Source organism: Mastomys coucha, unplaced genomic scaffold (genome assembly GCF_008632895.1).
Source record: "Mastomys coucha isolate ucsf_1 unplaced genomic scaffold, UCSF_Mcou_1 pScaffold16, whole genome shotgun sequence".
In the NCBI taxonomy this organism is placed as follows: Eukaryota; Metazoa; Chordata; class Mammalia; order Rodentia; family Muridae; genus Mastomys; species Mastomys coucha.
Genome location: NW_022196898.1, coordinates 82,463,350 through 82,479,813, shown reverse-complemented (window position 1 = coordinate 82,479,813; position 16,464 = coordinate 82,463,350). Strand labels below are relative to the sequence as shown.

Below are 16,464 nucleotides of genomic sequence, written 5' to 3'. Positions count from 1 at the left end.
TCTGCTGCACCAAGAAATGAATTGTAGGCACGATTTTTGGATACAGACTTCCTGCTATGGTCAAAGCTGTTTGATTTGAGTGAGTGAATTTATTCTCAGCCCACAGAGAACAAGTTACATTCATTTAAGAAATGGTGTGTGTATTAAGATGGTCTATCCATAAAGTCATTCACCAACTGTTCCAGTGAACAATGGTTCTCCTTGGAGAGTGGCACAGACATTAGGTGAGGGTAAGAATCTGGTTCATTGGCTGTGATAATTTGGAAAAGCATTCATCTCAGAGAAAGAGTAACTTATAAAGTCCTCTTCTTCAAACTTGATACAATAGTTACAAACATCAAGCAAAACATTCAGTCTCACTTTGTTGTTCTCTTACAAGCCACCTCCCAAGTTAACTGTCTACATTTCTTTTGGCTGTATAAATAATTTTGAAAATGTAAGCTGTTCTGAAAACCACAGTATAGTGTAAAAAGATCAAATAAACAATCCTACTAATAGAGAGGCTGAGATAGGAGAAGCATGATTTCAAGAACATTATGTGGTACACAGCAAGACACTGTCACGAACAAACAAGCTCAAAGTGTATATGGATTGTACAATATTGGACCTATTTCTCCAATTACCAAATTAGAGAGACCACTGGATGATGGCCAACAAATTTCTAATTCCTCATACTTTGGAATTTCAATTGATTAGGATATGCTGGTAATATTAATTTTCATATTAAGAGATAAAGGAAAAGTGATTGTTACTTCCTGTTATTTTTGTTGTTAGAAGTGAAATTAGATTTGTGTGGGTTTGTTCAAAAATTACTTTCTTGCTTCTTCTAGGATGTAGTTTTGCTCCTTATGTTGGTGTTTTCTATCTATTATCCTTTGTGGGGCTGGATTCTGTGGAAAGATATTGTGTAAACTTGGATTTGCCATGGAATATCTTGTCTTCTCCATCTATGGTAATTGAGAGTCTAAATTGCAATTTTGATGTCACCTACAAGGCTCTGTTGTCCTTAGCACAATGCCACATTCAAATTCCTCAATGTGCTTTGCTATGACCTGGCCACTGTGCATTAAGGTCAAAGTGCGTCTATCCTGTCTTTGCAACCCTCTAAGCTTTTGGTCATACATATTTCCTCTTGAAGCATCTTCCACTGAGCTGTTTCCCATCCATCTCTTGTTAACAGCTCTTCAGTGTCTGCAGATCTCCTAGTGACTTACACAGCATGCCTACTGATGATTACACCGATGGTTTACATTAGGACTTTCCATAGAAAGGGTTGTTACACACTTTCATGGAACTGGATATCAAGGTATCCTTCAGGTAAGGTCAATAGTAACTGAAGGAACCAAGGTGAACTGTTCAATTGGTCTGGCTTTGAAGGCTACCTTCCAAACGAAAATACTCCCTCATGTCTACTGGATACAGAGGAACCTACCCCAGGGAACCCAAAAGCACACTGCTGGGGGGCGGGCCTTTAATTCCTCCACTGATTTCCTGTCCATCAGTTTTCCCGAGGAAGCATTACTATTGAGTAAACCCTAGTGATTTTAGTTCTTAAGTCATCTTGTAGATCTCACTAGCCTTTACTAACAGTCACAGTTCAGACGGTCTTTACTGACAGCCTAGAACTGTGAAGTGAGTACTTCCTCAAGTGAGGGTTGCGGAGTAGGAATCCCACATCTCAGGTATGGATGATAGACTGCAAATACACAGCATTGGATAGAAAGTACTGACCCTTAAGAGACAGAAAGGGCCTGTTCTGCTTTGTATCCCACATGCAAACTGCCACCTTGCACACACCTCTAGCTCTTGCTGCAATGCAATAGAAGATGATGTCACCACCATCCGCTGCAGGTTCTTAATTTTCTCATCCTGAACTTTCTGAAGCAAGTCTTTTTCATCCAGAAGCTGTGCCAGTTGATCCTTTTCTATTTCCTGTGCCCGAGTCTTTGTATTTACCTAAGAAATATTGGGCTACATTAACCATAAATGTAGCAAACTTGAGGCCTTGAAAGTAGCTTCAACAAAGAAAATTACATTTGTATGTAAGTATGAGAACTTTAATTTTATTAAAGTATATATAATAAAGTTATAAATAACTATACATATAAGTTTATATGTAATATTATTTATAATATTTATAATATTATAATATTATATTTATAATATATTATATTATATAATATATAATAATATATTATATTATATATAACATTATATATATAACATTATATATAATATAATATATTATAATATAATATTTATAATATAAGTTTATAAAAATATTACATTATATATTATATATGTAATTTTATTATAGACTAGATATTATCTGCCTACAAAAACCCAACATATAGTTACCAAAGCCTATAGTTTCTTAAACTTAAGAGATACAATACATACATTTCTTCTCATTATGCTACTGTGTTGTCAGTGGGGGTAATGTTCATTTTATTAATTACCTATGAAGATACCAATAGGTGGGAAAGTCATAGAAACTGAAATTTGAAAGTGACTGTAAAAGAAGAGATGGTCTTGTTTCATTTGCCATTTCAGCTCATTAAAAAATATTCCTAAAGTGAAAGGTTTTATGAGATGTGGGAGTATGATGGTTAAAATACATGAGGTGGAGTGACAGGTTGACCAGTCTATGATTTGAGGGCTAGCTCCTGCCCTCAGTGTAGGAGGCATTCAGGAGAGTGTCAAAATACACAAGGTAGCTTTAGCTTAGTGTACATGCCACATACATAGACATATGGTCCCTTAACATAGCTTAATAATTTCAAGAAACCCATGAATTTTAAGAAACCCCTCCTATTTATTTATTTAGAGCTGATGTAGTGTAAGCTGGTCTAGAAACTGGTACCCAGCACAGGATAGTCCTGAACTCCCTGAGTTCTCTACCTCCAACTTCAAGATGCTATAGCCACCCACCACCAGGCTTTCTCTGAGGTGCTGGGCATTGAGCTCAGGCCTTTGTACACACCAGGCAGTCACCCTACCAACTTAGTGACATCTCCAACTGTCAGAAACAAGGTATTTTGTAGTGAATTCCTTTTGTCATTGCTGGAGATGGACCCAGGGCCTTTTGCATGCCAGGTGGCATTCTACCATCCTTATTTCTAATGCTAAAGTTTTATGAACTGAATTATTTTAAGTTAAAACCTGCTTGTTTTAAAATTAAGTTACAGAAATTCAGATATTTATAAATTTATAGTCTCTTCGGCAAATCTCCATTATTCTATATTGGCTCTTAGTCCTTTACCAAAATAAAAACCATACGTACCTCCTCTAATTGTTTTTTAAGATCCACTATTTCTTTTCTGTATCTTTTCAGGAGAGCTTCATCATTTGACACTTCATTAACATAAGGAGTATTCTTCATATACTTAGCAGTGCTGGCAAACTAGGACAAAACATAAAAGTATAAGATGTTCAATGCTAAAATAATTCCAATTATCAATAATACTTGTTTCTTGTAACCAACTTTCATTGCAAAGGAAACAGCACTCCTGCTGAAAGGACTTACCTTTCTTTTACTCTAGTCTCTCTCTTTTTTTTTTGTGGGGATGGTGATATGTATATGTGTTCATGTGTGTAAGGAACACATGTGTGCATATGTTTATGTGTGTTTACAAAAGACAAGGGTTGTTCAGTATCTTCCTCCATTGCCTCACCTTCTTTACTCAGGCAAGGATTCTTACTGAACCTGGAGCTCGCTCATTTGGCCTTCTGAGAGTCGCTATGTCTGCCCAGCTTGGGGACCAGGAATCTGAACGTTAGTACTTACACAGTGAAGGCAGTGCTTTGCCCTCTGAGCCTCTCTTTAGCTCCCAGGACACTATTCTTATTAGGCAGTTTACTAACGCACGGTAATCATGTTGGAAGCCAAGTCTCTTCTACTTTATAAACTCTGTGGGGCTGGCAGTACCTTGACCCAGTACTCAATGGTTATAATTTTTTCTTTTTCTAGACAGAAGCTTGTTATATGTCTCAGATTGACCCAAACCTTGACAGGTAGATGAAGCTAGCCTCAAACTCAGAGGAATTATGTTGTTTCTGCTTCCCAATACCTGACTTAACTTATTTTCTATTTTAGAAAATGTGTTTTATGTTACTGAAGTTGGTTTAGCATCCTAAATCCTGGGATTTTGGGCATGTGCCACCAAGCACAGTTGTAAAACATTAAAACCCTTTTCACAGTGGGGAAAACTCAGGGCCTGTGCATGCTATGCAAACATTCTACCAAGCTACATCTCCCAACCCTGCGACAGCTAAAGCAAGGATATGACACTATCTTAATATATCCATATTAACAACATTGACTCCCTCACCAAGAAAGCTGCTACATTAACTTGTTTCCTATTTTTTTTTTCTTTTTAAATGAAAAATTCAGGCCTGCAGCTCATATGCAGTCTACAGTTAGTAGAAATTCACTAAATGTTTGATTACATTTATTATATATTTTTTGATTCTTATTTGTGGCACTATTAACACTAGTTTTTTGTTGTTGTTGTTGTTGCTTATAAATCTAATATAAAGCCTCTAGTGACTATGTATCAATAGAAAACATATGAGTTATTTAAAGAAAATATCAAACCATTCAGTTAAAAGTATTGGCTGTGCCCAAAACTACAGAAATGGGATAAAAATTACTGAATCCTTGGAAAATTAAATTAAGGAATGTTATTTATTAGACTATACATCAATTTTATTACAGATATTACGTCAATGATAGAAAAACAACTTGTCAGTTTGGTAGATGACGTTTTCTTCTTAAAGCCATTCGTTCCCGACAGTGTCTGACATGAGAAACTCACCTGCAGGGTGGTCAGGGTTTCATCAAGTGACACTGGAGTGATTGTACAGATGATGCGTGTCTTCGCATTTCCTCCCAAGGAATTTTGAAGAATTCGTGTTAATTTGCTATCTCGGTAATTTATGAAACCACTTAGTAAGAAGCAAGTGTGGGAAGAAAGAGGTTGAGAATGTATGAAAAAATGTTTTCCTTTAAAAAGATGAACAGTCAGTTATAATTTTATAAATTAAATTTTTACAGGCTGTATAAGGCAGATCACACTGCTAACTAAAATAATTAAGGTAGGAATTAAATTCAGGTTAGATTTATATGTACAAGAAACTATGCTCATAAATTATGTATAACATATTCTAATAAAAAGACAAAAAAAACAGGGATCTTTAGACTGGTAGATGGCTCAGTGGGTAGAGGCACCCGTGCTATGGTCTGAAGACTCTAAGTCAGACCCTTGGGACCTACAAGGTGACAGGAGAGAAGTGATTCCCAAGAGCTGTCCTCTGATGACCAACTGTATGTGCAAAATTAAAAAGAAAACAAAAATGCAGGAAAATGGTTCAGAGTAGGATATGGATGCAGAGCATGGTGAGGCTGGGCTGTGAGCGGAGATCTTCATCTCCTGGGGTCTGACACAGGCGGTGTGCACTGCATCAGCCATGGAAGGGCCTCAGAAAGGATGGCTAGAGGCAGCAAGCCAAATCACCCAGGGCTCCCACATTCTTAGGAGCATGTAGACATGGTCAGCTGTACAACTGAAACTATCCCAGACTCTTAACTGATGAAATATCAATTACCTTGCACATCACATGTGCACTAAAAAATGTCACTGTATTCTGTAAATATGTACAATCATCACATCTCAAAGAAACACACATGCTTTAAAAAGTTAGCTTACAGAAATCCAAACCCTTTTTAAAGTGTAGAAGAAATCAACACACTTGATTATGACTAAAGTATTACAATTTTCAATCTAATAAAAAAGCCTTAAGTAAGTAAGTATATAATGAAGCTTACCCAACCTGTCCATCACTGAGTTTCTTAATCACTTGTCCCAAAATAAACAAGTTCCGATTTATAAAACAGCCCTCCTTCAATCGCACACCTGGATTAAACATGTAAAAATTAACATCCATACTGAATAAAGAGCTTGCTTGTAAGGTGAAGGCAGATGCTACGGTGGGTGCTAAAACCTATGCTGTGAGTTCCGCCTGAACTCACTTTTAACACTAAGGAATTCTCTCTCCCTAGTCTGACTACATATTAAGTCAAGCAGAAATGTCATCACCTGAGAGAAAACAACATAAAATAAAGTGACTAAGAGGAGGAGAACCAGCCTACTTCCCAAGTCCTTCTTCTAACTTCTCAGTTCAAATCTACTTTTTATAAAGGTAATCACAGACTTCCAACTAATGCCAGGAATTTTTCTCTTTAAACTGCTAAAATGTTAAAACTGTTCAAAAAGTTAAAGGGAAAATGCAAACCTTGAAAAGGCACATGCTCACTTCTCCAGTTCAGACAGCTCCTACTCCCCACTAGAAGCCTACCACTCCCTTGCCTTGTCTTTCAGACTTACTCCCATACAAACTCATCTTCCTTCCCCTTCCTACATGGCCTATTTATGTTACTTTGTAATTTGCCTTTTCCCTTGAAAATGTATTTCAGAAAAAAATTCCCTACCATTAAAGGTTGGCCTCATTCATTTTACACCATCTAACTCCAAGTATGTTGACCCCAGTTTCATCGGCCCCCTGAAAGACACAGCTTTACAATACACAGATCCTATAAAACCACTGTGACAAATACTTAGGGGCCAATGTTCTTTCTGCCATGCTAGTTACCTGTGGGGTGTAAGATCTTCCAGTGCATGAGGAGTGTCAGCGTATAAAGCCCCGTTTACTCCTTCCATCAGGATTTACTGTTTGTCAGCTTGGCTTTTCTACTTCTAGACTTTGTGTAGTAGACAGTCAGCCTCTCCCACTGCATACTGAATTTTAACTTAAAAACACTCATTTCCTTCCTTTCCTTGAGATAGTATCTCCCTGTGGATCCCAGGCTAGCCTCCCTGCTTAACCTTCTGAGTGCTGGGGGGTACAGGTGTGAACCTCTCGCCCCTCTAGTGAGCTGACAACCAACTCAGTGTGACACAAGTCTAGTTACTGTAGCTCCACTCTACTAGCCTGTGGGGCTGAATCTCTATTCACTATCCTCAGATTGCTCTCAGATAGTCTTGCCTGCTTCCCATACACACTTCATACATCATTGTATCTAGTTTAAACACAACAATGTACATTTGATTTAATTAGAAATTTTTTAAAAGATTTATTTTATTATTATAAATAAGTACGCTCTAGCTGTCTTCAGACACACTAGAAGAGGGCATCAGATCTCATTATGGGTGGTTCACATGAGTGAACCATGTGGTTGCTGGGATTTGAACTCAGGACCTGCGGAAGAACAATCAGTGCTCTTACCCGCTGAGCCATCTTTCCAGCCCCAATTAGAAATATTTTAAATCTAGGACATGTGCGCGCGCGCACACACACACACACACACACACACACACACACACACACACACACACAATTGCACCTTTATAAGTGTGCTTTTTCATTAAGTCTTTTCACCTTTGAGTTTTACAAACTTTACATTGGTTTTACACAACCTTTGAGTATTTTCCTAGATAACACATTAAAATGGTCTAGTCTTTTTGTCCACTAAAACATTCAAACTGGCTCTCGCTTATGAGAGTTATTATTACCTCTTATCATTTGAACCTTACTACCTTTTATTTGGCCTTCCTTAGGTTTTATCACTCATATAAGGAGAATGGGATGAACCAAATGGCCAACCTTATGGAAATTTAGAACCCATCTAGTTAAATCTGGCCTGATGTTGCAGCTCTTCCTATGGACACATCTGGGAGCTCTGCCATTCAGATACTAGTCTTCCTGGAACGATTTTCATTATTTTTCTTTTTCTTCTCAGCACTAGTCATGGTCACTATGATCTTTAAGGGAGCAAAAGCTTTCTGAAGTATGGTGTCAAGGTAAATAGCAAAGTATAGAGTCAGTCCATTAGTCCTAGAAGGCTGCCTCCCACTCTCTTTCCTAATTTTCTAACTAGTTAAGAACGTGTAGATGATTCTCAGTACATCCTTGGGCTTCCCAGCTACAAAGCACTAACAACCACATAATTGAATTTTAAGTTGGTGCTGTAGGTCAAAGTAATGAAGTTTGATTTTTATAATAAAGACTGATATGGAAATCATTATATTATCAGTACTTTTAACATAAAATGGTCAGATATTAAAAAGTTCTCATTACCTTCAGCTCCTGTTTGAGCAGCTCTTTCACTGCCTGCAAGATCAACCAAATTCTGTAGGATAGATGAAAATAGTTTAGGAGGTGTAACTAGAAAGAAGAAATTCTAACTCAGTAAAGGAATACTTTAAAGATATGATGTCTTGGAATGTCTCGCTGAACCCTCACTCCCAGCCTACTGTCTGGGCCTCTTCTTTTTTCACTGAGCCACACTGGCTTCCACGTCTTGCTCCTTCTTTCTTTATAAATACTCTGTGTAATGGAGGAATGTCCTAGAAACCCAAAGCTACCAGCCCGGCCTCTGCTCTAGTTTTTGCTGCTCCTTTTACTTCTAATGTTTTAGACTGTCCTTATTCAATATTCAAGAACCAGGGGAAACACTAACCTCTCTCTTCTCAATGGAGCCTTGCTCTCTTTACCTGCATTCTCGGCCACCTAAGGTGAGTACATCCTTCATGCATGGCCAAGCTCACTAGAGGTCAGGCTTCTTACAGGACTTATTTTGCTGGGTTGGCCATGTGTGTACCAGACTGCACTGTAGCATGGTTAAAGCACTGGTGTCTATTTAAATTTTATAAGTGACACTGAAAAACAGGTGATCTGTTACACTCTGGGCAGTGTATTAGGTACTGGGGCAACAGCAGGGAGCCATGCAAACGCTCTGCTCTCACAGATCTCACATTCTATGGAGAATTTTTGAGAAGAAATATTTGAGAAGAGGGAAGGGATATATAAATACATGAGAAGATTCAAAGAGGCAGCTGGAAAAGGGCAAAGAGGGACACAATATGTTCTCTGGAATAGGGGACAGGGAAGGCATGAGACTAGGCCATGTGAACGACAAAGAGGGAATCAGATAAGATTTAAACAGCAACAGCACTATATATACAGAAAGATCAGCATGCTGGTTTCAACGCAGACCCCCTTAGAGTATCTACTACCAACCCAGAAAGGATCCAGCTGCTCATCTGTAAACCTAGAACCTGGGAAGTAAAGGGAGGAGGAGTGTCATGAGTTGCAAGCCAGCCTTGCCTCCCGAGTGAGTTCCAGGCTAGCCTAGACTATGCAGAGTTCTAGGCCACCCTGTCCTAATAAGCCAAACCAAACATTCACCAAACCTAAGAAAGGACACTATGGCACCACCGGTGAATGGAAGCAGCAATGGTTGGCCGTAGGCAGGGGCCAGGGTATGCAGTGTCTTGTAAGCAAGACTGAGAACATGGGAGTTCCTAAATGAAAAGGAAGCTACTAGAGAGATTTATGCACGAGAGTAATACAGAGTGATTCAACTTCCTATAGGAACACCTGTGGCCCTGAGTGCAGAGTGGTCGGGGAGCCAAGAGCTGATGCCCAGGCAGAACGCAGACGTAGGGATGCAGCTGTGAAGGGAGCAGCCTAGCTCAGGACAGGGCACGTCCACTGACCTGAGAGGCAGTAGCACTGGAGAGGCATCTTTTGTCTGAGCCCAGTACCACCCTCATGATATGGAAGAGAAAGAGAAGAAAAGCTTCCTTTCTCTGAGGTGATTTTCAAGGGTTTACAGTAATCACGTACTCCTGTTCTCTGGTCCAAGCTCAATCCTTCTAGTTGTCCTTTTAGTGCCCACGACAGGTTATTCAGATATAGCAGCACACGAGCACAGTGGACATGGAGGCAGTGTAGCGAGTGAACAGAGTAAAAATGAGTGTATTCAGGCACTTTGAGACTGGAGCTTGTAGAATTTTGGAAGGAAGTTAAGGGACATCAGCTGGAGTGGCCAGACCTTGACCAGTGAAATGACCTAACAGAATAGTATTTAGTATTCTTACAAATCTGTATGATACCCTGAAGAAAGGAACACTGGAGCCAAGGAGGCCACATGCTAGACCGCTGTAGTGAATCACGAGACAGAGTAATTTAGAGTACAATATACACAGAACTGTACCAAGATGGTATCACTAGGAAATGGGACAACTTCAGAAAGAGTCCAAGACTTAGGTTTCCTGTCTTTGTGTAGAAAGTTGTTTTTTTTTTTTTCTGGGAAAAAAAACCCAAACAAACCTCTAAGAAGAACAGTTAACTGTGGAAGGAAGGACTGGTTTTGGATACACTGAGATGTCAGATATAGGTAGTATACATTAACATAGAAATCTTGAGGGAGACATGGATTAGAACTCAAAAACCTTTACTAAAATAAAGCTTTGGTGTTCATCAGTACAGACGAACCTGAAAGGCCACAGAACGCTCTCAATTTTGACAGCTGGGTAAGAGTAGACAATACAGACAATCTACACAGTGCAGAGCTGACTGAAGCTGGAGAGGAACACTTCCCAAGGCCAGCACAACCAGAAAGCAGCCACCCAGAGAGCCAGAAGATGTTTCCAAAAGGAAACACGTTGTTCCTACAGAGTTCCACAGGAGCTAGACAGACAGGCTGACAGGCTGGACTCCTAACACACACACATGGCAAATCAGCCAGGAACAAACAAAATAAACAGGCTAAGGGTATTAGGAGGGTGATCCTGTAGGAGGACCAGAGTCTCAACTGACCTAGAGCCCAGGATCTCTCAGACCCTGAGCCACCAACCAGGCAGCATACACCAGCTGATATGAGCCTCGGACACATACATATACAGCAGAGGACTGCTGGGTCTGGGTTCAGTTGGAGAAGATGCACCTAACCCTTAAGAGACTGGAGGCCCCATGGAGTGGGGAGGCCTGGCAGGGTGGGTGGGGTGGGGACAACCTCTTGGAGATAGGAGGGGCAGGGAAATGGGATGAGGAACTGTCAGAGGTCAGACCGGGAGGGGGAATAATGACTAGATTGTGAAAAAAGATTAAAGATAATTTAAAAAGACAAAAAAATTTTATTCATAAAAAAAGAGTATTACAACTAAAAAATGTCAACATTATTCTGAAATATCACAAGTCGGACTTGGAAAAAAAATGGGCTAGGTAGAGGTTCTGTTATTAAGTTAAAACACTAAAATCTATTAAAATAAGTCATTCATGTTTTCAGCAAAGTAAGGTGAAGTTAGGACTACATGTTAGCATCTGCTTTATCAGAGCGTGGCAGTACCTACAATCTCAACACTGGAGAGGGCGAGGCAGGAAAATTATGATTTTAAAGCGCTCCTGGGCTACATGGTGACACCTGCTAAAGGAGGAGGTTAATGGGAGGTTTACCCACGCAGCAAAAAGCAATGTTTGCATACTGCTCATAGTCAGTGATGGTGTAATAAGCAATGTTTGCATACTGCTCATAGTCAGTGACAGTGTAATAAGCAGAGGCTGTGCAATGTGTCATTTTAAACAATGAACATTTTATCTCTTTTCTGTTTAAGAGATTTATGGTCTAAAATACTGCTCATGGGCTAGAAGTTGGGGGTGGCACTCAGTGGTAGAACATTGCCTAGCATGTAGAAGAAGGTCCTAAGGCTGACCATTAGATAGTAAAACAAAACAAAGTTCCCACCATTTATCAACATGCTTTCTCCCTGTTACAAACAAATAATAGTTTTCCACCTAGTCATTGTTATTTTATCGGACAATTCTAAACTATCCTGACTAGGATTTAAGAAACATATCCAAACTCTAAAATTCAGCTCTCAGGAAAGAGAAACAAAGCTCTGACTTTGTTGGTGGCTGGAAGGAGACTCAGCTGAAATTCTACAGAGATCACATTCAGAAACAAAGACGCTCCAACCTTACACCTGAGGCTGCTTCTGTGCCCACTCGATGCCAACTCCTGACCCTTTCTTCCTACTTAGTGAACTGTTCTTAGTATAGCAAGCATCCAGGAGGTAGCCCATCTGTTTGTGTCCACATGGGAAGTTAGGATTTATAAATGCTCACCAGATGAGACACCTTGATAGAGCCGTCACAATTAGAAGACTCAGCCTTTTCCCTGCTTTCCAAAATCTAGACAGAAAAAGCAATTTGTCAAAAATGAGCAAATTCTTTGGAAAGACCAAATATAGGGAGAAACAGAATCACCTACCATTCTAAAAATCGTATGAGAACGACTGCTTCTTTGATTCATTTTGGTTATTCCATAATGTCTGTTCTCTGTAAAAACGAGTTATACCAATTGCATTAATTTAAAACCCAAGAAAAACCATGAGGCTTACTTTAGCTCAATGCAGCAAGTCTAACTTGAAGACTATCTTATTTTAGTTCAATAAAAATGTAACTTTCTAGTTCTCATATGACTTTACAGTCTTACTTTCTCCTGTTGCGAGCCATTTCAAAGCCATTTCTGCTGTATAGACCACTTCTTCCGTGAGATCAGGAACATATACATTCCTCTGAAAACAGTTTAATCATAAAAAGATTAGAGAAAGAAAGTTTGCCTCCAAAGTTACAATCTACTGTAGTATTGGGAAAGTAAAAAAATGGAACTATTGCTCTGTAGAAAAAGCAACTTATTCACTGTTTCCTGTGTACATTGAACACAAAATTATTTTTTACTTTACAAACATTATTTAAGAACCCTTGCAAATAAATATAAACATTATACACCAAAATTAACCAGACCCCAAATCTGTTCAACTCTGAACTTTCATACATTTAGAACAGGCATTTGCAACAGAACCTTTTTATTTTATACTTTCTGTATCAAATACACTTTATGCCCTTAGTCACCTTAATTCACCAAGGTTTTAATAAGTCCATTCATTTGCTATATGACCCTGTCATATAAGTGGACATTCCCCCACACTCCTCCCTCCCATCACTATCGACCCCAACATGACTTAGTACAGTGACTCATTTAGTTAATTCGGGCCATCTGTGTGGCTATTGAATACAAATTGGGTGCCCTGGAGTTAGACACACAGGAAAGCAACCAGTGACTTTTCTCTCCCTGCTTGTGGGCCCCCTGAATGCCAGCCCCACGTGACTGCTGATAGACCCATTCCAGATCTTTTACTCACGTTGATGTCTTCCCGAATTATCAAAGGTTTCACTTTTTGAGCATTACAGAGTAAGTCTGTAATGGTTTCATTGTAGATCTCCATGTAAGAAACCCGTAGGAGAAATTCTCTCTCAGGAAACTAGGAGGAAACAGCATGACCTAACATCAGAAAGCAGCCCGTTTGTAAACCAGCACCGTCCATCCACACGGAGAGGAAAGGTCAGCTGTAAAGCCAACAGGACCCATGGTTCTAATTGAGAGTACGCAGAGAAGCAGTGCTTCAGAGATAATGAAAACACTACAGCGACAAAGAAAGCGCCCGGGCCCACTGTCTAGGCTAAAAAGAAAGCTCTGAAGCTTTTGCCTTAATAAAAATGCTCGTGTAAAAGCAAGCTCACCCAGCAGATGAGGAGCAGCCCACTGCTCCCATCCTCTATCGCACATTTACTTCCTAAGAACTGCTAGTAACCCAACAAGGCTAATGTGGGACTAATGGCCCTTCTGACAGGATCCCCTGCGGCTTAACTCAGTCTACGTTTTGTTGGAAAGACTGTTTCGGGGCTCAGTGGAAAAATAAATCAGAGATCTCCAAGTTCTGTAAAGTGTGTGAATCAGTGCCGGGCTTTTCCCCTTCTCTGTCGTTGTCACACAAAGAAAACAGCCATTGCTACTCGCTTGTCACGACTGGCCTGTGTGTGCTGGGAAGTCTCGGTTCTTACCTTCTTAATCCTTTGGAAAATGTCATGAATTGCCCTGGGTATAACTCCCAGGCAATCTTCAGAACCCATCATTGTGTGTGTTTTTCCTGAAGCAGTCTGCCCATAGGCAAATATAGTACCTGTGAACAAGCAAAGGGATACATCAGGGATAGAGTCGAGACGATTCAAAACAAGCTTACAGTGAACCACACTGTCAGCACAAGGAGTGGGCGCCGCGACAGGAAGTGAATACGAACCATTGTAGCCTTGTATGGCAGAGCTGATGATCGGCACTGCAATCTCGTCATACACATTCTTCGTGGTTTCATTACTATGAAAGACACGATCTAAAGAGAACACAGAAACTCAACCAAACATATCAACTGCATTTTCAAAGAATTAGTAATTACCCAAAGAAATAAACTGTGAGGATCTAGCATTCTAGGACATTTCCTTACTTTCTGTATTTTCAGAAAAACCCTTCTCAAGAAGAAAATGCAATGGTCTTCACATAGAGAAACCATTCTCCGGATTTTCAGGGTCAGCAGAGCATAGTGGCTGAGACGGGTTCTAGACCATGCTAGTACCAATCCTCATTAGACACATGAAATGTTGGGCCCCTGTCTCTAATGTGTAACACAGGTACATTATTATCTCTACAGAATTATTGTCAGCATATTAATACATAGGAAATGTGAGCTGTTATTAATTTTTGAGAAATTTTGTTTTATAACATATCTTGTTTTTTAAGAGCCTAGCTTAAGCTGAATCAGGAAAACAATTGTTACAGGAAATAATCACCTACCTGCATTTGCATTGCTTAAGTTTGCCACTCTTTGCTTTGGTTAGTAAACTAACAAAATCTGGGTGGTGGTAGTGCCGGCTTTGATCCCAGCACTTGGGAGGCAGAGGCAGGCGGATTTCTGGGTTTGAGGCCAGCCTGGTCTACAGAGTGAGTTCCAGGACAGCCAGGGATACACAGAGAAACCCTGTCTCAAAAATCCAAAAAAAATATGTCCTCAGGTAAAATGGGAAAGCCAAGCGCCATGCAGAGGTTGTACAGTTAGGATTTCAGATTAAGCAGACTTGATAGATGTTTAGGCAATTAGGGCCACCAAAACCTCTAAAGTATAGAGTCCAGATGCTTAGGAAACTTTTAATCTTGTTTTTATAATCTCTTAAACATACAGTCTTGCCTTTAAAAATTATATTAATATATTAAAAAAATGAGCTAGGCGGTGCTGGTGCACGCCTTTAATCCCAGCACTTGGGAGGCAGAGGCAGGCGGATTTCTGAGTTCAAGGCCAGCCTGGTCTACAGAGTGAGTTCCAGGACAGCCAGGGCTACACAGAGAAACCCTGTCTCGAAACAAAACCAACCAACCAACCAACCAACCAAAAATATATATATTAAAAAATGGTTGTTTACTAGGAAGCATTTTATTTCCTAAGCTCTGTGCTCAAAATGTTGTCTTCCTAGTTTTAATAATAAGATGACAACCTAGGGTCTCGGAAAATGGTTCAATTTAGAACACTCTTTTGCTGTTCAGGTTGGCCTTGAACCTGATCCCTCGTCTTCAGTCTGTAGAGTGCAGGGAGTAGAGGTCACCACCACCTGGCTACGAGCTAACTGACTTGATCATAAACTTACCAAATTGGAATGATCTGCCCCCATCGCTCTGATAAATAGCATTGTTATCTGTTTTCCAGTACACATGAGTGGCTTCTCCAACTTCTTCTTCTCTGGAAGAATAGAATGCCACACTTTAGAATGCTGTAAGTGATTCTGGTGGTCACACCACAGGAAGGACAATACAACATTTCATGTTCTGAAGAACAGCAGTAACATACAGCGTCTTACTCTGGAAGGGTCAGGACTCAGCTCTCCCAAATGGAGCTCAAGATCTGCCTCTCACCAGTGCCCTACTGAAGCCCTTCACTCTGACAGCACGTGAAGAGCAGTTCAGAGTGCGACTCTGACTGTGTATTAGGACCCTTTGCTAGGGGTGTCTGACTTTTCACACGAGACATAATTTTGTCATCTAGAAAGAAAGGAAATGGGAAAACACCTCAAGTCAGCTCTGAAAGCAAACAAAATCGTCCTTTCCTGGCAGGACAGTGAGTTCCCATTGGAGGCTCTAAAGCAAAACGAAAGGTTTTTTTGTTTGGTTTGGTCTGGTTTGTTTTATTTCTTAAAGAATATTATGCTTTTGTTCTGCAAACTGCCAGCTCTGAGGGAGTAGGCTGCCGTTTCGTGGCCACCTCCTCCTCTGACAGCCCGACCGATGCAACCCAGGAAAGTGCAGAAGCCCAAAGACGCCTACCAAGCCCAGTGCCCCCATCCCCTTATGTTTGAAATGTCAACTTCCCAGCTGACTGGGCCTTGCAGAGGTGCCAAGTCATGACATCACCAGACAGTCCACATGCAGAGTAGGCCGGCAGTACTCTGAGTGTGGCACAGAGACTGGGAAATTGAGATCTACTGAGCTGAGAGAGATCTTGTATTACCTGAGAACCCTGCAATACAATGTTTCAAAATTCTGGGCAGTGGTGGCACACACCTTTAATCCCAGCACTAGGGAGGCAGAGGCAGGTGGGTCTCTTGAGTTGGAGGCTAGCCTGGTCTATGGAACTGAGTTCCTGGATAGCCAGGGCTACACAGTGAAACTCCATCTCAAAATAACCTCCTCCCCAACCAAAACCAACCTGCCCCTCCCAAAAACCAACCAACCAACCAAAA

At 40.3% G+C, this 16,464-nt stretch overlaps 1 protein-coding gene across 1 annotated transcript in view; it reads right to left on the bottom strand.

Moving 5' to 3' along the window:
• The window catches only part of Cenpe (centromere protein E), a 68,421-nt gene that overhangs the window by 50,353 nt on the left and 1,604 nt on the right, over nt 1–16,464 (bottom strand). The window contains exons 2-13 of the mRNA XM_031375589.1: nt 15,376–15,467; nt 13,983–14,072; nt 13,747–13,865; nt 13,047–13,166; nt 12,338–12,419; nt 12,113–12,180; nt 11,968–12,033; nt 8,137–8,188; nt 5,828–5,915; nt 4,818–4,947; nt 3,284–3,403; nt 1,798–1,956 (exon numbers count right to left, since the gene is read on the bottom strand). Of these exons, the coding sequence (XP_031231449.1) occupies nt 1,798–1,956; nt 3,284–3,403; nt 4,818–4,947; nt 5,828–5,915; nt 8,137–8,188; nt 11,968–12,033; nt 12,113–12,180; nt 12,338–12,419; nt 13,047–13,166; nt 13,747–13,865; nt 13,983–14,072; nt 15,376–15,467 (1,186 nt within the window). The remainder of the gene's footprint in view (nt 1–1,797; nt 1,957–3,283; nt 3,404–4,817; nt 4,948–5,827; nt 5,916–8,136; nt 8,189–11,967; nt 12,034–12,112; nt 12,181–12,337; nt 12,420–13,046; nt 13,167–13,746; nt 13,866–13,982; nt 14,073–15,375; nt 15,468–16,464) is intronic.